This window comes from Felis catus, chromosome C1 (genome assembly GCF_018350175.1).
Source record: "Felis catus isolate Fca126 chromosome C1, F.catus_Fca126_mat1.0, whole genome shotgun sequence".
In the NCBI taxonomy this organism is placed as follows: Eukaryota; Metazoa; Chordata; class Mammalia; order Carnivora; family Felidae; genus Felis; species Felis catus.
Genome location: NC_058375.1, coordinates 19147960 through 19170821, shown reverse-complemented (window position 1 = coordinate 19170821; position 22862 = coordinate 19147960). Strand labels below are relative to the sequence as shown.

At 50.9% G+C, this 22862-nt stretch overlaps 1 protein-coding gene across 2 annotated transcripts in view; it reads right to left on the bottom strand.

Annotated features, from left to right (window-relative positions):
* Positions 1 to 22862, bottom strand: part of MAN1C1 (mannosidase alpha class 1C member 1) — a 140550-nt gene that overhangs the window by 70617 nt on the left and 47071 nt on the right. For both annotated transcript variants that reach the window (XM_011284525.4, XM_011284526.4), the window contains exon 2: positions 15225 to 15321. In XM_011284525.4, the coding sequence (XP_011282827.2) occupies positions 15225 to 15321 (97 nt within the window). The remainder of the gene's footprint in view (positions 1 to 15224; positions 15322 to 22862) is intronic.

Below are 22862 nucleotides of genomic sequence, written 5' to 3'. Positions count from 1 at the left end.
CGTCAGCAACAAATCAGACGTGAAACATGACTTCCTCTCGGGGAACAGGAAATCAGGGTATCAGAATGACAACAAATTTCTATGTTACCTTGCCAAGAGACCCTTCCCGCTGAGAGGAGGAAATGTGGGGCACAAATCAGCTCTCCGGAAGGAGGAGGGACACTTTCACAGGATCAGCTGGAGGTCGGGGAAAACTGCAAAGTCTAAACATTCTTCCTGTCATAACTTTGTCAGCTGTACTGAAGTTGACAAGATGCTTACCCAGCACCTCAAGACACATGCCAAATTGACGTAGTTAGACGCGTAAGCTATAATAACTACTGAGATGCTTTAGCGAGCTCGTGTCCGGCCGCCCGCTGCCTCTGCTCCCCACACGGAGGGCTGCACAGCCCCGCCGCCCTGGGATGGGGTCTCACGACAGGAGCCGGATTGATTTATTCGCCCACCCATTTCCAGCATCGGCGCCGCGGCCAGTGCCAACATTGGATATGAGGGTCAGTCCGAAGCCATGCCTGCCTTCAGGAAGCACTTTCTACCGCAGGGCGTGTTTTTCAAAGAGAAGAACACAAATCCGATTTACCTCGCAAAGGGAACGTGGGGGATTGAACGCTGGGAGAAAGATAAAGGGGAGGGATGGATAGAGAGTCTGTTCTGCCCCTCAGCTGTGGGAGAGAGAAAGGGGCCGAGGTTTCCTACTTTCCTGGCTGGATCCTACTGGTCAGAGAAGGGAGCGAGGATGTGTTGAAGGGTAAGGAGCAAGGTCAGTGTGCCAGGTGGGGGCTGCAGGTGGGCTGGGCCATACAGTGAGCTCCAGCAGGGGAAGGAGGGAATTTGGGACCCGCCAGTGCCCAAGAAGATGGGCTATTTGTGATAACAAAGCTCCTCTGAGGCTTTTTTTTTTCATCGAAAGCATCCAAAATCCTCTCCCTGGCTATGCAGGAATCTGGGGCTGACACACCCACCTTCCCAGCCCTTTCTCAACCACACTTCAGAAACAGCTCAAAGCCATGCCAAGAATATCCTGCTACCTCAGGGTAGGATTAGCTCCCACACGAATGGAAGGTACCCTCTTTAAACAACTGTTCTGCCTGCCATTTGCAAATGCCATGTTCATCAAATATCTGCTGAATGGAAGCCCCTAGACATGTTGGACTCACTCACACAGTGACTCAGGCCCCCGCAGCCTTCCTGATGACCGGGGGGCCTGTCACATCCAATAATCCAATAGTGTGGGAGCTCACCGGCAGACTCAGCACCCAAGGGGGCTCGCCTTTGCCAAAGGCATTACCTCGACTCACAGGGCTATGGGGGAGGGGGATGGAATCACTTCAGGAATGATGGACTTTAGACCCAAGAGGATCCTGTGGTTTCTTAAATTTTTTTTTTCAACGTTTTTTATTTATTTTTGGGACAGAGAGAGACAGAGCATGAACGGGGGAGGGGCAGAGAGAGAGGGAGACACAGAATCGGAAACAGGCTCCAGGCTCTGAGCCATCAGCCCGGAGCCTGACGCGGGGCTCGAACTCACGGACCGCGAGATCGTGACTTGGCTGAAGTCGGACGCTTAACCGACTGCGCCACCCAGACGCCCCTGATCTTGTGGTTTCTAACCCAGGCTGTGCATCAGATCCACCAACACAGATGCCTGTGCCAGCTAGACTCTACTGAACCCGCATTTCTTAGAGATGGAACCTGGAAATCCATGTTTGCAAAAGTCAGGTAGGGAGTTCTGGTGTTTTTCCCTGGTTAAGAGCCATAAATTGGCCCAAGTTGCTCCTTCCATTGATGGTGAGACTATCCCAGGGAGGGGTGGGAAAACCGTATTTGTCCAAGGTCACAAGACAATCATCGCTTCCCTGGAAAGCTGTGACAATATTAATGGTGATGACGATGATGGTGGTGGTGGTGGCAGCTACTATTTACCCTCACGTGTATTAACTAATTGAATTCTCACAACCAGTCTATGAAATAGGTACTATTTTTCCAGGAGAGGAAACTGTGGCACAGAGAGGTTAATTCATTTGCCCAAGGTCACACAGCAATGGAGCCAAAGCCGATGCCCCTATCCAGGGCACAACTTTCTCAAATCACCAGGACCCTGCCTCAGGGATTTTGCCTCCTCCCCAGTCCATGGGTTGAGCTGCAGGCTCTGGGATGTTTCTGGGGGAATGGTCTCTGCCCAGCTTTGCATCCTGACCTCGAGGCTGAGGGAGCCCAGAGGGCACATTTCATTTGCTGAGGGACCTGCTTTTGCACGTGTCCCCTGGGCTGGGCATGGCTCAGGGCCCTTCAGATGAAGCCATGCTGGCCGTGGGAAGAAAGATCCCACTGCTGGATGTCAGAAATATCAGGAGAGGCATTTTTTTTCCAGTCCAGCCAGACCCTTGTGACACCCTCTTAGAAGGGGAGTGTCATGTAATAGCCTCATGGGGTGTCTGGGGTGTCTGGGATTTTGTCCTCCTTAGTTGGGGGAAGATAAGTAACATCTTTGGCTTTACTTTTTTTTTTTTAGAGAGAGAGAGAGCAAGTGAGCAGGGGAAGAGCAAGAGAGGGAGACACAGAATCTGAAGCAGGCTCTAAGCTCTGAGCCGTCCGCACAGAGCCTGATGGGAAGCTCAAACCCATGAACCATGAGATCATGACCTGAGACGAAGTCGGATGCCCAGCTGACTGAGCCCTCCAGGTGCCCCCTTGCTTTCCTTTTAAATTAGGAAAGAGGGATGTAATGGACAAAGACTGAGGAGTGTGGGCAGAAGAACGTCACAGCCTCCTTTTCATCAATGAACACACACGGACCCTTCTTTGCCATTCACCAAAGGCACCATCTAGGTACCCCAGAAGCACCATCCGGGCCTGATGCCATCCTAGGGATGCACCAGGCAGGTTATGCGGGAAGTCCTGGCCCGTGGGGGGTTCCCAGTTCCAGAGGCAGAGGAAACCGGACGGACGTGCGGGCTTTGGAGGTAGACAAGCCTGGGTCTGAACTGCCGCTCTGCCTCTTTTTGCAGGCTTGGGCAAGTTCCTTCTCTCAGAGTCTCGGTTTCCTCGTCATAACAACACCTACTTCAAAGAGGGGCCGTGGGGAGTAAATGAAACTCACTAGAAGGTAGCTGGGCAAGCGGGTGGGCACCTGGGCATACACCCTTCCCTCCCCGCACTAACGGAGACAAGGAACTGGAGTGGTTTATGCACCAGCTTTCCCGACAACAGTGAGAAGGAAGGAATCCTTCCTACAAAACCAGGGAGGGTGCAGGCTTTTAGGACCCTTACCTGGCAAGGAAGACACAGACACAGAAGCGGGGCTGCATTACAACTTTCATGGGCCCCCTACCGCCATTAAAAACATATCTTAAATATGATCTTTTACAATTGCATTTGTATGAAAATGAATATAATCCAGGCTGGATCCGTTATTATATTCATTTTTGTCTTCGGATTTTAAAGGGAAGTAAAATTAAAATACTTCTGTGAGCCCTGGGCGCTGTGTCTAATGAAGAAGTCAGCCCTGTGCAGAGGCATCTTGGGTGCCCGGCTGGGTGCTGGATGCCAGGACTAGGTCTCCTCCCTCCAAAGCTTCTTCTCCCACCCCCCCCAACCACACCCTTCTCCGTATTAGCACCAATACTCTCCCCAGCATGACCTCCTAGGCTTGGCCTGTGCTGTTCCCCCACCTGTAACAGAGATTTCATTGATGTCTGTCAAAATCTACCCGCTAAGCAACCCTGGCACCCAAATATCTGCCCCCTCCCATACGACGCCTCTCAGATGCACCCTCTTGTTGAAATATGGGGAACTTTATGCTTCTGTCCGATGAGCTCATGGTATCTTGTTCACTTTGCACCCTCCCTGCTCCATCCCTAGCTCTGAGCCTGGCACATAGTAGGCACTCAATACGAAGTTGTGGAATTGAATTAAAACTTAAATAACTGGAACTCTCCATGTCCCCCCAGTGCGATCAGTTACTTGTTGCAAAACCTCATCCAGATGCATTTCTGGGCAACTGCTATTTCAGGAACAGTGTTATTTGGGGAGCTGAGAGCCCTGCTGGCTGGACAAGAAGCAGGCGGAGGGCCTCCGCCACCGAGGCTCCCTTCCTCCCCTTCCTAATCATTTGCTTGGCCATCGGCAGGATTAGACAACGGCAATTGTCCCCACACGGTCTATTCCCAGAATTCAAAGTTATTGGGGGAGAAAATGCAATTGTGCTTTTATCCAGTCATTAAAAAACAACACAAAACAAGAGCAGTGGATTTCAAACCGCTTTTCAGATTTGATGAGAAGAAAAACAAACTTGAGTATTAGCCCTAAATTGTGCTGACAACACACTTCCGGGTCTCTTTGTCCTCCCCCCGTGCTCTCTTCAGAAGTTCTCAGCAACTCCTATCGATCCCTGCCTGGTTCTCATGCCTGGGGAGGGCAGCCCACAGTGGAGCAGGGAACGGATGGATCCGCCTGCCTGAGAGGCGCGGAGGGGTGGGGGAAGGGAAGTCCTGGCTCCCACTGCCCAGAGAAGCGGCCGGTTCCGGGGCCTCACTCGGGACCAGCGTCTCGTGCCGCACCTCCGCCCCCACCGCTGAACTCACCGCCCACCCGGCCACACCAGGCTTTCATCAGCCAGGGTGAAACCACCCCAAAGTAGCCCAGTCACCTACTATTTTAGGACCTGGAAGCAACAGGAGAGTCCATATGCCAGACGCCCACACCGTATGATGGAGGAATGAGCTCACGGAGAGAATGGGCCTTGTCTGGGTCACAGGGCAGATTGGTGCTTAGAAGCCAGGTCTCCTGGCTCCTGAGGTTCAGGATAGGGAGAAAACACTGGGAGCTACATTCGTGGGACCCCACTTATATTCAGCGCTGCTCGAGTATGGTCTCTTACCACACCCCCACCTGCTCCAGCCACACTGAACATCTTTTAGACCTCAAGGGTCATGGTCTCACTCAATCTCCCCTCCAGGCTGTTGCACTTGTCCTTCTGTGCCCATGACCCCCTCTCTTATGCTTCTTTGTTCATGCTTCAGGTCTCAGTGTAGAGGCCATCTCCTCCAGGAAGGCTTTTTGAAGCCCATCCCTCCAAGAATGAGTCAAAGAGCCCTTGGTGTACTCATACTACCTTAACTGAAACTATAAATTCGTGTATTTGTCTCCCCACTAGCCTGGGAGGTGTACATGGGTATCTATCACTCTTGCCTCCCACTACTTCCCCGTGTCTAGAAGAGTTTCTGGCACATTCCAGGCACTGAACAATCATAGATGAAGACATGGTCTCATGGGATCCCAGTGACAATCCTGTGAGAAGGTGTCAACCTCCCCATTCCACAGGAGAGAAAACTGAGGCTCAAAAACAAACGTGCCCCCTGCCCAGTGAGTTGGCAGAGGCAGGATTTGGAGAATCCAAGTCTTCTGACCCAACATCAACATTTTCTTTATTAAGACCCTTCCCCTTCCCACATGGTAACTGAACGAAAGAAGGTCCAGGTCATGCATGCCATTTTGGACCTGTGTGTCACAGCTGGGATGGGCTGGGGAGTAAAGAGGTCACCCCACGGCACTGAGAGACGGCGTGGGCAGGGAGTAATGAAGGAAGACTTTGCTGACCGTTTGCACTTGAGGCAGCCAGCCTGAGAGCCCCAGTTCCTCCCTAGGTTAAGGCAGGAAGAACAGGGACCCTTCTAGACCCGGGCTGAAGACACAATACAGGGCAGCTACGCTCCAGGGAGCACATAACTGGCAAGCTTGGGCTTTCAACAAGGGAGGGGGCGTCTTGATTAAGAGGGAAGTATGGTTCAGTAGGAGGCCACCATTAAGCACACTGACAAGCATACGTGGCTGGTGGGACTACTGATTAGTTTATCTACTTTGCAAAACTGGCAGCATCCAACTAAAGTTCAACATCCGAACACGGCATGACCCAACGATTCGGACCCTGGGCAGATCCCAACAAAAGTGGCTGCTTGTTTCCACCAAAAAGCACGTACAGAAGTGTTTGTAACCCTCCACGGGAACGTAAAATGGTACGGCCACCGTGGCAAACAGTCTGGCAGCTCCTTAGAAGTTTACACAGAGTTACCATATGATCCAGCAACTCCACTCCTACACGAACACCCAAGAGAAATGAAAACCCACATCCACCCAAAAACTTGGATGTGAATGTTCACAGCAGTAGGATTCGTAATAGACAAATGAATTAAAAAGTAGGCACAATCCAATGTCCATCCACTGCTAAAAAGACAAACAAAATGTGGTATACTCACGCAACGGGATATTATTTGGCAACAAGGGAAGGGAAGTATATGCTACAGGGTAGATGAGCCTCAAAAAATTAGGTCCACTGAAAGAAGCCATTCACAAGAGACCAGATATTATAGGACCCCTTTTATATGACACGTTCAGCATTGGCAACTCTCTGTAGGGACAGAAAGTAGATTAATGGCTGCCTGGGGCTGGCAGGGGAGGGAGGGTTGGGGAGACTGCTGAGGGGTATGGGGTTTACTTGTAATTGCCACAAACTGGAAACAAAAATGTCTAACAACAGTAGAATGGGTGGATAAACTTGAAAAGGAATGAACTACTGTTTATGATGTAATTATGAGTAAAGAGCAGCAAACAGACAACACTAATCTAAGATGACAGAAGTCAGAATAGTGGTGACCCGTGGGGGCTACTGACTGGGTGGGGCCTGTGGGTAAGGGAAATGCTACCTCGACCTGCAGGGTAGTTATAGGATGTACCTGTACGTAAAATTCATTGGGATGTGCACTTAAGATGTGCACTTAAGATGTGTGCATTTTACTGCATGTAAGCTATAGGTTACATCTCCATTTTTAAAAACTAATTAAAAAAATGAGAGAGAGAGAGAGAGAGAGAGAGAGAGAGCAAGAGAGAGAGGCGCAAGTGAATAGACCAGGGCACAAGTCCTGGCTATCAGGTCTTTGTGAGCGTTTCTGTCCCTCCCTCCGGGCGCCTCCTTCCCCATCCTCCAGACATCAGACCAGATGGTTTCAAAGGATCCAGCTGGCACCGGCAGTCTGAGATTCTGCGAATTCACATACCTATTTGTCCCTGAGTTTGTTGGGAAATTTGGCAAATGCCAAACTCGAATCAATGTGGTGCGGAGAAAAGGGGGCTGGTTGTCTGCCGTGGGCTCAGCCTCGTTTCCAAGGAAGGCAAGGTCTTTGGAAAGTGGGTGGGAACACCCCGCCTCCAGGAGGGAATGTCGCTTTCAATATGAATCATCTTAGGCATCCAACAGCTTGCTCTGGGAATAGATACCCTGACTCACTTCTCCCTGACAGGAACAAGTCTTGCTACTAAAATTTCAGATGTCAAGAGAACCATCACAGCCCAAATAGCCTCTCAGAGGTTGGGGGGGGGCGGGGAGAAAGAAAAAGAAAGAAAGAAACCAGCCTAGTAACCAACGAGGAATCACAGAGGGGATGGGCATCTTTGTACAGAAGACCGGACGAGGCCCAGAGGAAGCCGCCGGCTCACACGGCAGCTGGCGCCAGGGCTGGGACGGGGACCCAAGGCTCCTGACCTCGGGTTTTCTTTGTACAACAACCTGCTACTATATTTTTTAGAGAAATAAATTATGCTCCGTGCTGGTGGGAAGCCTTTTAAACAAAAAGAAAAAAGGAAACGGCCAAGATGCATCTTAATTAGAAAGCGCTTGGGAAAAAAAAAAATCTTCGCGGGAGGCGGGTACACAGCACCGTGCCACGAACGGTCAGCAGCATCAGAGTGTGAGAACCCAGCAGGCTAATTTAGAGGTGAGCGCGTTGCTCTGGTAATTATCCGGTGTGACCCGAGGGGCTTTCTGGTCTTCAGGAGGTGGCCGGGAAATCACGGAGGTGTCACTCAAGGCCACAGGGAGGCCCCCATGAGGCCGTAGCATCCGACCAGCAACGGCCAGTTCTGCCCGTCCTTCACGTGCGGGGTTAATATTTCCATCCCATCACCCTCCTTGTGCTAAAAGCCCATCTGCCAGTGACCAGCATTTCTAATCCATTTCCTCTGCACTTTGACAGCCTCCAGCGTCCGGATGGAGTGGCCACGGCTCCCCAAACATGTGACTGCCCGGAAGGTTTGCTCGCTGCCCTTACGCCTGACCCGTTCCATCCAAGCAATTGCAACATCGCCACTTCCAAGGAAGATGACAGCTCTTTCTCAAAACAAACTCAAAGCCTGGGTCAGGAATGTGCACCACAGCCTGCTAAAAATCAGTGACAACATGGCCTGACGCTGATTTTCCCAAGAACTATGGGATCCTTGGTGTTTTGGTTTTGTTTTTCAGAAAAAAGAAACCGTCCACAAAGTAGATAGGGTGTTTTCAGCCAGAGAAGTCAACGTGCTCTGTTACCCAATAGCAGGGGAGGAGGGAAAGGGCCCCGGGAAGGGGACGCGTGCACGCCAGGCAGGGTGCTGGGGCAACCTAGGCCTGCCCCCCTCGCCGTCACAGGTGAGTAAACTGAGGTTCAGAGAATTCCATGACTTGCCCAGTTTCATTTGCTCGGTAAACGCTAATGAGGACGTGAACTCAGGCGTACCTCCAAAGTCAAAAGGCTGCCTCCCAGAAACAAGCTCAGAGATCTGCGGGAACAACATGGAGTTCTGTGGAAAACCGCAGAAGCAGGTGGCTTTCGCAAACTGTCTCTCTGGCAAAGTGTGCAGTTCCCTAGGTAGCCATACTGGTAGAGTAACTCTCACCCCCACAAAGAGATCCAGGAAGGCTGGGTGCGTGTGTGTGTGGTGGGGGGGAGACTGTGAGCATTTTGCAGGAGGCACTACTGAGTCACACGCCAGAAAGCAATTGTAAAAATGACATCTTGGGACCTGGATTTATTCCCTCTTCAACATCATATTTGCTCCGTTTACAAGGCAAAGATGATTTTTCTCTCTGCCAAGGCCGAACATTCCCAGCCTGTGATCTGAAAATCATGCTGTGTTCATTTTGCCTCTTAACTCACCCAAGGCCATAAATCATCCCTCGAAATGGGGATTCGGTTGGCAGTTCTATCGGGGATTCACAGGGCAGAGGAGGAATCCAATTTGGGGCTCTCACGGTCATCCTGAGCCGGCTGGGAGCAGGGCAGCATTGCTTTTGGCCACACAAGTGCCTCCATGCTCCCCGGAGAAGACGCCGGCGAGGCAGATCTCCCGACCAAGCAGGGCCGTTGCTCTCCTGGGTTAGTTTGCGGATTCCAAGTGCACTTTGTGACAAAGGAGGAGGTCAAGGCAACTGGAGAGAGTGAGAGGAACAGAGAGCACAGCAGGATCCAGCCCTTCCCCAGCCAAACCCAGGACGAGGGGCTAGGGGAAAACAGGGCAGGCAGAGACTGAGGTGGGCGATTCATTCATTCCAAAATATTGATTAAGAGCCTACTGCCTGTGATGTGCCAGGCACTGTTTCTTTCCTTGGAATAGAATTATTTTCACAATCATCTTTTAACAAATAGAGTAACAGTGGAGGCAGCTTACAGTTAATGAGTGTACTCGGCAGGTGTTTCACACACATCGGCTTTATCTGATCTTTACAGCTGCTGGGTGAAGTAGGTATTATCCGCATCGTACAGATGGAGAAACCGAGGTGCAGAGAGATTAAGAAACCTGGGGCACCTGGGTGGCTCAGTTGGTTAAGTGTCTGACTTCAGCTCAGGTCATGATCTCACAGTTTGTGACTTCGAGCCCCACACTGGGCTGGCTGCTGTCAGCACAGAGCCCCCTTCAGATCCTCTGTCCTCTTCTCTCTTTGCCCCTCCCCTGCTCACTCGTTATCTCTCTCAAAAATAAATAAACATTTAAAAAGAAAGAAAGAAAGAAACTTGCCCATGGTCACATGACTACTAAGTGGCAGAGCCAGGATTCGAACTCAGACAGGTGAGGTTCTCAAATCCATACTTCTCTTAGCTCATTATGCTGACGGCCAGTGGAGTGTTTTGCAATCATGTGTTTTCAGGTTATTGGGCAGGGATAAAATATCTTCCTATGCTGGGAGAACAGAGGAAAATCTGAATCTTTTTCCAGGCCCTGAATCCTCAGCTGATGTCCACTAGAAACTGATGCCTGGAGATGGGCTGCAGCAGACTCTGGCCATGAAGTACATGTCTTCTCCAGCTTCCATGAGGACAGTGGAGTAGAAGATACAGCACCACCAGCCCCGAAACCATCCTTCTGCCCTGTTTCCTTCTCTGTGGCCACCATAAGTGGTCACTGGCGGACAGGGCAGCACGGTGGTTTATGGGTTGGTTTTTGGAGTTTGACAGCCTTGTCATGAAGTCTCTGCTTGATAACTGTGTGACTAAGCAAGTCCTAAAACTCACCTCGTCTCAGTTTCCTTATCTGTGAAATAGGGATAAAATGGGTAGTTTATTCCTTCCAAGGGCTATGAGGAAGACATAAGAGAATGCATGTGCAGGGAACCCCCAAATCATACACTCCCTGACAGTGTCCTCCTGCTAAAGCTCCACAAACTCCTAGCTCCTGGTGGTGATCTGGCCATGACCGTAGGCCTGCATTTTGACAATCCGGCCTTGGTCAATTTCGCTAATCTCAGAGTGGGTGGTGCAAAGAGCCCTGGGCTGGGACTCAAGCCGAGAGTCTGAGCCTCCGTCCTGCAATTAATAGGCTGTGTCACCCCGAAAGTCCCTTCCCCTCTCTGAGCTTGGTTTCCCCCACACTCAGATGAAGAAGCAGGACTTGCCTTCAAAGAGTCCCACTGGTGGCACCCTCCCAAAACTCTGTGCTCGTGCCGATTTTCCCTTCTGCCAAGGCAAGATGAAGTTATCATGGCTTACTCGGACTTCTTGGGAGGATTAATGCTCGTTAAGTGCTTCAAGGCTGGCAGCTGGCACCGATGCAAGGTGTCACTTACTACCTGCCCGGAAATTCTTATCCTGGCAGGAGGCTGATTTATTCCGTGGCCTTGAACCTTAACCTTCCCCTGCCTCTTCCCTGTTAAAAATTCCTCTGTCAGCTGCTTCCATGAAGGAGCGAACGGGATGCTGTCCACCAGTGGGCTGCCCACCCGTGATCTCTGCCATGGGTACTCAAGGGCTGGGAAAACAGGGCAGGCTTGGAAAGCCCTGGAGCCCTCAGGTGGCCCCCTGAGCCCAGGGGTCTTGGGCATGCTCCAGTCAAAACAGGAGGGGCACATACTGTCCTAAGGGACTCACATCATCCTCACATCAGCTGACTTGAAGAACGCCAGGCATGAATATGAGCGCTTCTGTGTCTTAGCTCCTTTAGCTCTCAAACCAATCCTGTGAGTAGCTAGTACTGTTGTCCCCACTTAGAGCTGGGACACTGAGGCCCAGAAAGGTTAAACTTGCCCACGATCACACAGCTAATCAGTGTGGAAGCAGCATGCAAATGTAAGCCGCGTGGCCCCTGAGTCCCATGCTCCTCAGCTAGCTCATTTGATGTCCTCCAACTCCTAGCAGCAGCCCTTTGCATAGGTAAGGAAGCTGGGCCTCTGTGCACCGAGCCTCTGAGAGTTACCAGCGATAAGAACACTGCCATCGAGTGCCTGCTCTGGGTCTGGCTCGGGGCTAGGCCTTTGTCTCCAGTCTGTCACCACAGGCCCAGGAGACAGGGGCCTCTGCCCCACTCCACAGTCTGAGGCCACACAGCTACCAAGTGGCAACACAGAGGCCCTGCTCAGGCAGGCTTAGATCCAAAGTCCACGCTCTTTCCACCACCTGGCTGGACACTAACAGGGACGTTCCGGTGACATCTCAGAGGACGGGGAAAGAAGCGGATACCTGCCGTGGCCTGGGCCACAAGGCAAGGAGCAGGCTGTGTCCTTACCCACAGCCCCGGGGTCTTGGGAACAATTTCGGACAGGGCCTGCTGAGCCGGATGTTAGTAAAAAGGAAGCCACTTTGATACTGAATTGTTTAGGACACGAACACTGGCTCGAGAGACACCTCGCTCAGTGGTCTTGCTCTCAGAGTGAGAACAGATTCAGGGAGGGGTGCACGGGCAGCTGAGAGGGGAACCAACGTGGTGAAATGCGGAGGAGGGCCGCACAGGACACCACGCTCGGCATCTGATGTTCTCCCTGCAGAGCCAGGCGCCAGTGTGAACCCATCACTCCTCCCCGCATGCAGCCCTCTTGGCCTTGCAGGCCAGGAAGAGGGGACTACAAGAGCCCGCGTCCAAACGACTCAGCCGGGTGGGGCAGGGTGGGCACTGCTCCCACCCCACCTTCTCGGCGGGGCTCAGTTTACGGCGAAGTCACGGAAGACGGCAGCGGCCAGAGCCCAGCAACGAGGCCACCCAGCGGCCCACGTGAGTCCAGAAAAAGAAGTGGCAGGGTGACAAGCAGCTGAATTCAGGCCAGTTCACCTCCTTCTGTCTTCGGGAACAGTCTGGCTTCAAAGCCCCTCATGGATCCAGTCCAAACCAGAACCTCTTCCTCCTCTGCATTCCCATAAGCCTCTGTCTCATAAGACACACATGCGGTCGCCACGGTCATAGCTACTACCCATTTGGCAGGTTCTCCGTGTCAGGTAGGCCCTGGGCTGGGGCTCTGAGGTCTTCTTTAGCTCCGCTGTGCAGAAAAACTCAGGATCATAGAGAGATGACTTGCCTAAGCTCACACAACCAGGAGCTGGTAAATATACACTTGTTGAGTGAAAGAGTAAACTGAGACCAGCTCTCCCTGCCCAGTACCCGGGCCCCTGCCCACCCTCCTCTCCCAGGAGCCAGCCGCCCACTGCCACTTCTCTGCTGGCGGCAGAAGAAAGACGCTGCGTCACTGCCAGGACTGTTGCGAACACTGGACGATGCGGCACCGGGGGTCCTGCTAAGGCTGCTCTGGGAGACAGATGCCCGGGGGACCTCAGGACCTCCCATGGCCTCACCTGGGCAACTGCCGACTGCATTTGTTATGCTGTAAATCGTAAATCACTCGTACACGCTTGGCCCTCTGCGTGGTCATACGTGCTCACACAGAAGTCCAGTGTGAAGGACGGACGAGCAGGGGCCCAGAGAGGCGAAGTGACTTGGACCTGGCCACACAGCGCAGGGCAGAGTGAGGACCTGTACCCAGGTCCAAGTTTCTTTCCACCATTCCAGCTGCCCACTCTCCATCAGGTCTGGTGACTGAAGAGGGGCTGAAGAGTTGAGATGCAAATGGCAGCCTTGAGGAATGTTTACACAAGGGGAGGTGGCTTAGCCCCATCCTCCCTGGAGTGCTCCCCGTGGTGCTCCCTCTGTCCCCATGGATGGTCTGAGCAACAGCTATGCCCCTGCTGTGCAGTTTCAGAAATCAGCCTCCCCCGACTTCCACCAATTCCCCGAAAATTCGCACACTGCCTCCGTGGTTCCAGCCCCGATGTACACCAGGAGCCAAAGGTCCAACAACTCTGAGGAGACTCACGCCAGCCGTCTTTCCCCCGGGCTGATGGTGGGGAAGGTCTGTTCTAAGGCAGGGAGGACAATCAGGCTCCTCAACAGAAATCTGCACATTTCATATTTGAGGTTAAGGAAACATCTGTCTTCCTCTCCTCTGACTCAAGAGTCCTCCGTAGCAATCTATGCTAAGACAACATTTTATGCACAAAGATGGTAACTGCTGAATTGTTTTTAATAGCAAAAAAATGGAAACGGCTTCTGTCCAACATTAGCAGGGTAGTTAAATGAACTACGGCACATCCATGCATTAATTGCAACCATTAAAACCATTCTTTATGAAAAAAATTTGAATAAGTGAGGGAAATACCTATGAATGTAACATTAAGCCAAAACAGAGAGAGATGGAGAGAGAAAGAGGACATGGAATTGCATACAGAGAGGGAAAAAAAGTACAGAGAAGACTGGAAGGAAGCGAACCAAGATATCAACACAGGCTGCATCCGGGTGGCAGAACGAGTTGTTTGTTTTCTGTTTTACACCTTTTGATACTTTTTCTTTTCTCCTACATTCCTGTGATAATCAGAGAAATAAAAGCAGCTACCCAAATTCTTTCTCTCTCTCTTCCTTTTCCACCCCCCCCCCACCCCCGAGACACACACGCACACGCGCGCACCCTGAGTGAATTATCTGAACGTCCAGAAAGGATGTGATGCTGACTGGTTACAGGGAGGAAAGCAGGTCCTGTGTCTTTTTTCCCGCAACACAAATGCTTCTAATAAGACCATACACACAGGGGCCATTCCTTTAAATTTGTCTTCAAGGTTTTCCTGGGAGGGGAGACTGGGTGGCTCAGTTGGTTAAGTGGCCGACACCTGATATTGGCTCAGGTCGTGATCTTGCAGTCGTGAGATCAAGCCCTGAGTCAGGCTCCACACTGAGCATGGAGCATGCCTGGGATTCTCTCTCTCGCCTGCCCTCTCTCTCTCTCAAAATAAATAAACATTAAAAAGGTTTTCCTGGGACTTTTCAACTGACTTGGTTCTTTGGGTCTGGACCTCAGGAGCCTGTGTCTCTAAGGAGTAAGGAACACAGCAGGTGAATTTTTGTCTCCAGCCCCAGACAGCTCCCGTCTCTCAAGGAAGAAGCAAGCCGGGAGGCTTTTCTTGTGAAAGGCCTACAGAGAGGAGAGCTGGCGACTTGGAAGGGTGTTAAATTTGGAACGTGAGGTCATGCCCACAATAAGGCACTCTGCAGTCTCTCCAGCTGAGAGAGGCTTTCGAGTTAGGAGAACCGTGGCTGGAGAGGGAAGAGACATGGGCAAGTGAGGCTGCAGGTCACACACGAGCTGGTGACACGAGGTAGCACCCATGCCGCTCCCTGCCGGGCTACAGTTCTGTCCGTCCACCAAGTCAGCATGCGAGGCGCACCCGTAGGACCCTGGAGGCAGTGCCCGCGCCCACGTCATCAGAAACCTCTTCTGTTTCTCTATGAAATCACCCGAGATCATCTTACAGCTACGCCTGGAGGAGTGGATTTAAAGCCCCTCCGCATCTGTGTCCTTCAGAGCTCCAAACCTACTCCTTGGAAGCAGGTCTCCATTCCTCACCGTCCCCGGCCACACGTCCGAGTGTGTTTGCTCGAAAACACACACTAAGTACATACAAAGACGAGTGCGAAGTGAGACGGAAGCGTGTGGGCTTCCCCCAAATCTAGCAAGCTCAGAAGCCTGAACAGCCCAGAAGGAAGTCAGCCTTGGGATCCCCCAGGTCTGGGGAAATAGGAACAGAACTCAGGGGGTGAAAAGTCAAAACCGCACCCCACTCGGTCCGCAGCGGGGGGGGCAGTGGGTCTGCCGGACACCAACTCACCGAACATGCTGCCCTCGTAGCCGTCTTTCGTGAGTGGCCGGAGCTCGTTTTTCCCCATCGCGTAACGCTTGTAGCTCTGCCAGGCGAACTGCATCATCTACAAGAAAAAGCAGGAAACGGAACCTGAGCACGGCCGTTCCCAACAACCTGTACAGGCCACCTGGCTTTGCCCTCTGCAATAGGATCCGAAACCACATTGAAAAAATAACCTTCCAGGGGCGCCTGAGTGGCTCAGTCGGTTAAGCGTCCGACGTCGGCTCAGGTCATGATCCTGCGGTTAGCGACTTCGAGCCTCACATCGGGCTCTGTGCTGACAGCTGGGAGTCTGGAACCTGCTTCACATTCTGCGTGTGTCTCTCTCTCTCTCTGCCCATCTCCACAGCTGCCTGAAAGGCCGTTCTCCTCAGATGACCCCATGAGTCCAGAGTCTACCCACAGATTCCTTGGAGAAGACACAGAAAGCACCAAATATATTCTAGCCACTCTTCAGTGCCAAAGAGAAAAGCTACCTCTTCCGTGAAGCCTTCCTGTTTTGCTCTGGCCTAAACTGATCCTCTGAAAGGAAGGAAATAACTCGCTGAGTGGTGCCAGGTGTAATCTAATAAAGCAATCCCCTAGTGAGGCATTGTTGACTCCATTCCATAGATAAGGACACAGGGCAAAGACATGAGGTCACTTGTCCAAGGTTACCCAGAATCAATGAGAGTGCTGGGAATGGAACCGGTGCCCTGCGGCCCCAAAGCCGTAGGCCTGTCCCCCAAAGTCCTTGTTTTGTCCCCTAAAGTCACCACATGAGTCTCTCTGAACTTTTCCAACACCTGTTGACGTACCCTGGCCATCCCAGGCTCCCTAGCACCCCAGCTAGTCACTGTCAGTTTTTGTTTCCCTGGCTCTGAACCATAAGCTCTTTGAAGCCAGAAACTATGCTTGCCTCAGTTTCTCCCACAGCACCCAGCACAGGGCTTGGTACATGTAGGCAGCAATGAGTATTTATTGACTTTGGCACCCAGGTTGTTCAGTTCTTACTACATTAAGGCAACTATGTTGGCCTGTAGGAACATCATGCAACCACCTTGGTCCTCCAGCCGCACTCAGCACCGGAGGCTGGAGGAATATAGGCTACAGGCTATATACAGGCTAACAATATACCCTCAGCCCTGCTCCCCCGTCCCCCAGGGTCCCCCTTATTTGCCTCAAGGATGCTGTCTTTTTGCCTCTGCATGGTGGGCTGCCTGGGTGACAGCGGAGCAGAGGAGGGAGCAGGGGCAGGCGGCAGAGGCACAGCTGAGGGACAGGTGGGCGAGGAGGCAGCTGGTGTGGTGGAAAGGACTCAGGCTTCAGGGCCAGAGCGGCCTGGGTTCTCATCTCACCTCTGCTTTGACTTTGGCAAGTCTCGGAGCCTCAGTGGACATCTCTTTGAAATGGGAACAGCAAGGGCTACTTTGCTGAAAGGTTTAATCCCCAATCCTGAAAGGTTTGCATGAAAGAAAGCAGCTGGAAATGCCTGGTTTCCGACCTGCACGTGATTGACAAGCCTCCTCAGCCTCTAAAATTCCCATCCGGTCCCCCAAGCCTCAGCCACCACCCTCCTTCCAGTCACCCTGAGCTCTCAAACTCTGTGTGCATTAGAATCACCTGGAAAGCTTGCTGAATCTGACTATCAGCCCCATCCTTGAGTTTCTGATTCAGCAGGTCTGGGGGGGTGGGGCCAAGAATTTGCCTTTCTACTGAGTTCCCGCGTGATGCTGCTGGTCCATCGGCCACCCCTGAAAACGACAGATCTGGTGATGTGTTTCTTTCTATTTCCAACCTCACCTCCAGATGCTGTCCAGCACCCTTCTACTTTTCTCCCCCCATCTCCCAGCCTACCTTCCTGTCTCAGCTCCCTCTCTCTGGACGTCTCTATCCTCATCCTCTATGTTCTGCCACTCCGGGTACCAAGGCTTAGAAGCAGTCCCTTCCAGACACATCTGGACCAAAACTTCTGCTGTGTTTGCCACTGTGGCCCAAACACACAGACCAGGAGGGCAGACGTGACAAGCCTAGGTCCCGCATTCCCTGTGAAATGGCAGAATAATCTAGCAGCACCTCTCCATTTCGTAGACGTTCAAGCCGAGGCTCCGAGATGGAAGTGATCAGGGAAGCACAGCCAGCAGGGCTGGAATCCAGCTCTTTCGACTCCCACACCGGCCAAGCCCATCCCCATGCCTGGCCTGATATGTGGCTTCCCATGTGACATACATGAAAATGTCATGGTAACGCATGCCAAGCACTTGGCACAGGCTTTGAGTCCTAGTTCTATTCCTCTGTTATTTTCTACTTATCCTGAATTGGCAATAACAGAAACTAATTGCCGGGTATGAGTGCTTAAGGGAGACTGGCCTCCTCCCTCAGTCTCTCTTATCTGGAGGCCCCCTCAGTTTAGCCATTGTGAGGGGGGGAGGGGAGGGGGGGAGAGCGGCAGGAGGCTGGTAAAACATAAATGACAGCAGGGAAGCAGCAGCAGAGGTCTGGAGGGGGAGGACCGCACCCTCCCCTCCAATCCCCCCTGCTTAAGAGAAAGAGAGAGAAGTGGGTGTACCAGGGTAATTAGGAGAATCGTAGGTATCTACGTGTTCTCAGAGGAGCTGCCACTGTGGAGACATTTGGAACGGGGCCCGCGTTCTCAGTCATCCACATCAGTGGAGGGGAACGGAGGCACAAATAATCCCTGCGCCACTTGGGACTAGATTCAGGAAGCAACCAGAGTGGCTCTCAGTCTCTCTCTCTCTCTCTCATACACACACACACACACACACACACACACACACACACACACACACACGACGTCTCCCATCTCGGGTCACAAGTGGCTCAACCTGGGCACTGGATGAACAGGGGACGGGAAAAGACGCCCAGCCAGGTAGTCCTTACTTCTCTTCCTCAAGCCCCGCAAGCAAGCACCGACCAGGTGTCCTGTCCTGTGCTCAGCTGCAGTTTGGGCCACAGCCACAGTGGGGATGCTCCCCTGGCCTCACCCTCTACTTCCTGCCAACTGCTTATCTTCCTTCAGATCCCAGTGGAAATAGTGTGCAGGGCAATTTGCAGGGCAGGAGGCCTAAGTCAGACCTGCCCCCCCCCCCCCACTCCTTCCCCTGCATTCCTGATGTCACGCCCTGCAGCAGCCCGCAGTCAGGTTTTATACTTGGATTATGGGGTAAGTCCCCTAAACCCCTATTCATTGCCACATGCCTGGCAACTCATCCAGGGACTGGCACGTAATAGGTGGCTCACTAAATATTTGCTGAATGACTGTAAGAACAAGAAAATGGCTGTAGAGTTTAACACATGGTTGGCAGACTGGCAGACCACACACATCATGGGCCAGGCAGGTAATGGGTCAGAGGGGCGGGGCTTCTGCACAACAGAGGCACTCAGAAGAGGGCGAGTGTGTGTGTCTCAAGTGGATCCCCGAGTGTGCTGACGGACACACAGGACTGTGAGGGGCACAAGCTGAGGATGACCCATAGAAAGGCTAATCTCACTCTGCAGCTGGTGATACATGCCTTGGGTGACCCTCGGATTGGGCTTGAGAGGTAGATAGTCCCTGGCTTCATGTTAGGCAATTCTAAGACCTCAAAGGTCATCAAGTCTCCCTCTTGCCTCATGTAAGTTCTTTAATAAAAGATTATGCCATGTCTCTTTGAACACCCCCAGTGACGGGGTGCTCACCACCTTACCAGGCAGCCCATCTGACTGTAGTTTCACAAAGTTCTTCCTTAATCAGTCCAAATCTGTTTTCCCTATGGGCCATGGGGAAGACAGTTCATACTGCTTTCATAGCAGGGAACTTCCGACAGGTAGGTCAACTCACCAGTCACCTCAGGCTGTCTGTTGGCCAACTGAGTGCCCAGCTCCTTCAACAGCACCCCTCACGGCAGAGCCCTGAGTCCCCTGAAACGGCAGACCCACACGTCGTAACGTTTTTCCAAGATGCCCCGAGACTTCGTTGCCCATTCGTTATGGCTGGCTATACTTTTGTTAATGAGTTGAAAACCAAAGTCCAGACTCTCCCTACTCTCATCTGGACCAGATCCTGTGGGCGGGGACTTGCCACTTGTCCCTAATAATTTCATCTTGTAGGACTCTGCCTACCATTCTGTGCTGTCAGGATCTTTCTGGAACCAGATCTTATAATTCAATGTGCATGTGTCTGTCTGCTTTGGGTAATCTGCAAACTTGATAGGACTGCCATCTGTGTCTCCCCCTGAGTTTTGGACAGAAACATTAAACAGGGGGGCTGAGAATGGCGTCGGGGAACAGCAGCAGGGGCCTTTCTCCTGGATGTAGGATTTTTGAGTGTCATCTGTCAGCAAGTGAGGAGCCCACCAATCACTACAAGCCCCGTGTCTCCATTTTTGGACATGAAGATCTTTGAAGGACAGGGCTGAAACACAAAACAGTCCCCTAGCATAGCTTGTACAGAAAAAATAAATTGCTGCTTTTTTTTTTTTTTTAAAGGAAAATCAGGGGTTAGACTGGCACGATTTGTTCTTAGAGAACCCATTTTGGCTCCTCCGAATCAGCATTTTTTGTTCTAAATGCTTGCAAATCACTAACTTAAAAATCTATTACTGTCTCTTAGGAGGCTATAATCAAAAAGACGGACAACAGCGAGTGTTGGCCACAACAGGGAGAAATTGGAACCCTCGTGCATTGCTGACGGGAATGAAAAAGTCACATTGGAGAGAAGTTTGGTGTTGGAGAGAATTTTGTTGAATAGTCCCAGCAACTGCACTTTTAGGTGTGGACCTGTGTAGAAAAGAGCCAACAGCTGGCCCCAGGCTTCTATCCCTGGAAAGGCCTGCCTGCAAGGTTGGTCCTTGGCTGGCATGTGGGAACGTGGATTTCGCGAATATTCCCACCATCCTAAGTAGTGAGGGTAGTTTCCTGACCTTATGCTGAACACCCGCTTTCTTTCAGGGAGTCTAGAGTTTTGGTACATGCTAAAATGGTACCTATGTGGGGCACCTGGGTGGCTCAGTTGGTTGTGTCTGACTTCGGCTCAGGTCATGATCTCACGGTTCATGGGTTCAAGCCCCCCATCGGGCTCCATGCTGACAGTTCAGAGCCTGGAGCCTGCTTCGGATTCTGTGTCTCCCTCTCGTCCTGCCCCTTCCTAACTTGTACTCTGTCTCTCTCTCTCTCTCTCTCTCTCTCTCTCTCTCTCTCTCTCAAATATGAACAAACGTTAAAAAAAATCAAAAATAAGATAAAATAAAATAGTACCTATGTGACCATACCCCAGTAAAAACCTCAGGCACTGAGTCTTTAATGAGCTTCCCTGATAAATAACACCTCATGCGTGTTGTCACAATTCCGTGCTAGAAGAACTCAGCATCTCCTGAGTGATTCCACCGGGACAGGACTCTTGGAAGCGGTGCCTGGTTTCCTCTGGGCTTCCCTGCATGCACTTTCTCCCTCTGCTGATTTCTCTCTGCGTCCTGTTGCTACAGTAAAAATCTCAGCCGGGAGTAGGGCTAAGTGCTGAAGCTTGTGAGCCCTCCTGGCGAATCACTGAACCTAGGGGTCCCCTGACACGTTCCCTGGAAAATAAAAAAAAACACGAGTCTGCACAAAAGCTTGTATACAAATGTGCACAGCAGCGCTATTTTTAATAGCACAAAGGTGAAAACAACCCAATGTCCACTGACTGATGAGTGAATCAACAAAATGTAGAATACATATGGAATGGAGTAGTACTTAGCCATAAACAGAAAGGAAGTGCTAATATACACCAGAGCAGGGAGGGACCTTGAAAACACTGTGCTAAGGGAAAGCCAGACACAAAAGGCCACGGAATGTAGGCTTCTATGTCTATGAAATGTCCAGAACAGGCCAATCCATGCAGACGGGAAGTAGATTAGTGGTCACCAGGGGCTGGGGAAAGGAAGACATGGAGAATGATGACTAGTGGGTATGACGCCTTTTTAGGGTGATGAAAATGTTCTATAGTTGGTGGATGAGGACTGTACAGCTATGTGAATTACTAAAAACCACTGAATTTTATACTTTCAAAACAGGTGATTTTTATGGTACGTGAATTATATCTCAATATTTATATTTTTTATTTTATTTTATTAAAAAATTTTTTTAATATTTATTTATCTTTGAGAGATAGAGAGAGAGACAGACTACAAGTGGGGGACAGGCAGAGACAGAGAGGGACACAGAATCCGAAGCAGGCTCCAGGCTCTGAGATGTCAGCACAGAGCCTGATGCGGGGCTCGAACCTGTGAACCGTGAGGCCATGACCTGAGCTGAATTCAGACGCTTAACCGACTGAGCCACCCAGGCGCCCCAAGTTATTTATATTTTTAAAAACTATTAGTAGGGACAATTAGATGTCATACACCACGTGATATGACACACTGAGGATACACCACCATCATTTCAGTGGCATTCCTGCCCAAAACACAAACCGAAATCTGGGGACGATGTACAACATAAATGACCTTCACTCTTCAAAGACATTAAGGTCATGAAAGAAAAGGAAAGACGGAGGGACTGTTATAGACTCAAGGAGACCAGAGAGACATGACCTAAATGCTGTATGTGAACTTGAATGTAATCCCAGAGCAGCGATTATTATTATTTCTATAAAGACAAATTTCAACACAACTGACAAAATCTGAATGGGGTGTAAGAGTCAGGTGGCAGTATCATATCAGTGTCAAATTTCTTCCTTCCTTTCTTTCTTTCATTCTTTCTTTCTTTCTTTTCCTCCCGTCCTTTCAATTTATTTTGAGAGAGTGCAAGCAGTAGAGGGGCAGAGAGAGAATCCCATGCTGTCAGCACGAGGTTCAGTCTCACGAACCATGAGATCATGACCTGAGCCAAAATCAAGAGTCAGATGCTTAGCCAACTGAGCCACCCAGGCACCCCTCAATTTCCCATTTTAACAGTTTTACTGTGGTTATGTAGAAAAGTGGCATGAAGGTTTTGGAAATACACAATGCAGTATTTAAGGGTTAGGGGCATTATGCTTGCGACTTACTCTCAAATGGTTCAGAAAACTGTTATGTGTGTGTAGCAAGAGAAAAGAGAAAACAGGGTAATATTTGAGGAATCTGAGTGAAGGGTAAATGTGATATCTTTTTTATATTTTTGCAACTTTTCTACAAGTCTGAGATTATTTAAAAAAAAAAAAACAAAACATTTGGGGGGGGGCACCTGACTGGCTCAGTGGGTAGAGCATACACTGCTTATTCTCAGGGTTGTGAGTTTGAGCCCCATATTGGACATAGAGCCTACTTAAAAAAGGGGGGGCTAGAGAGGTGCCTAGGTGGCTCAGTCAGTTAAGCGTCCAACTTCAGCTCAGATTATGATCTCACAGTTCGTGAGTTTGAGCTCCGCGTCGGGCTCTGTGCTGACAGCTCAGAGCCTGGAGCCTGTTTCCGATTCTGTGTCTCCCTCTCTCTCTCTGACCCTCCCCCATTCATGCTCTGTCTCTCTCTGTCTCAAAAATAAATAAATGTTTAAAAAAAATTAAAAAAAAAAGAACCGGGCGGTTAACCAACTGAGCCACGCAGGTGCCCACTGTTTACCTCCACTTTTATAAACTATGACAGAACGCGCCCGTTGCCAGACTCTCTGCAA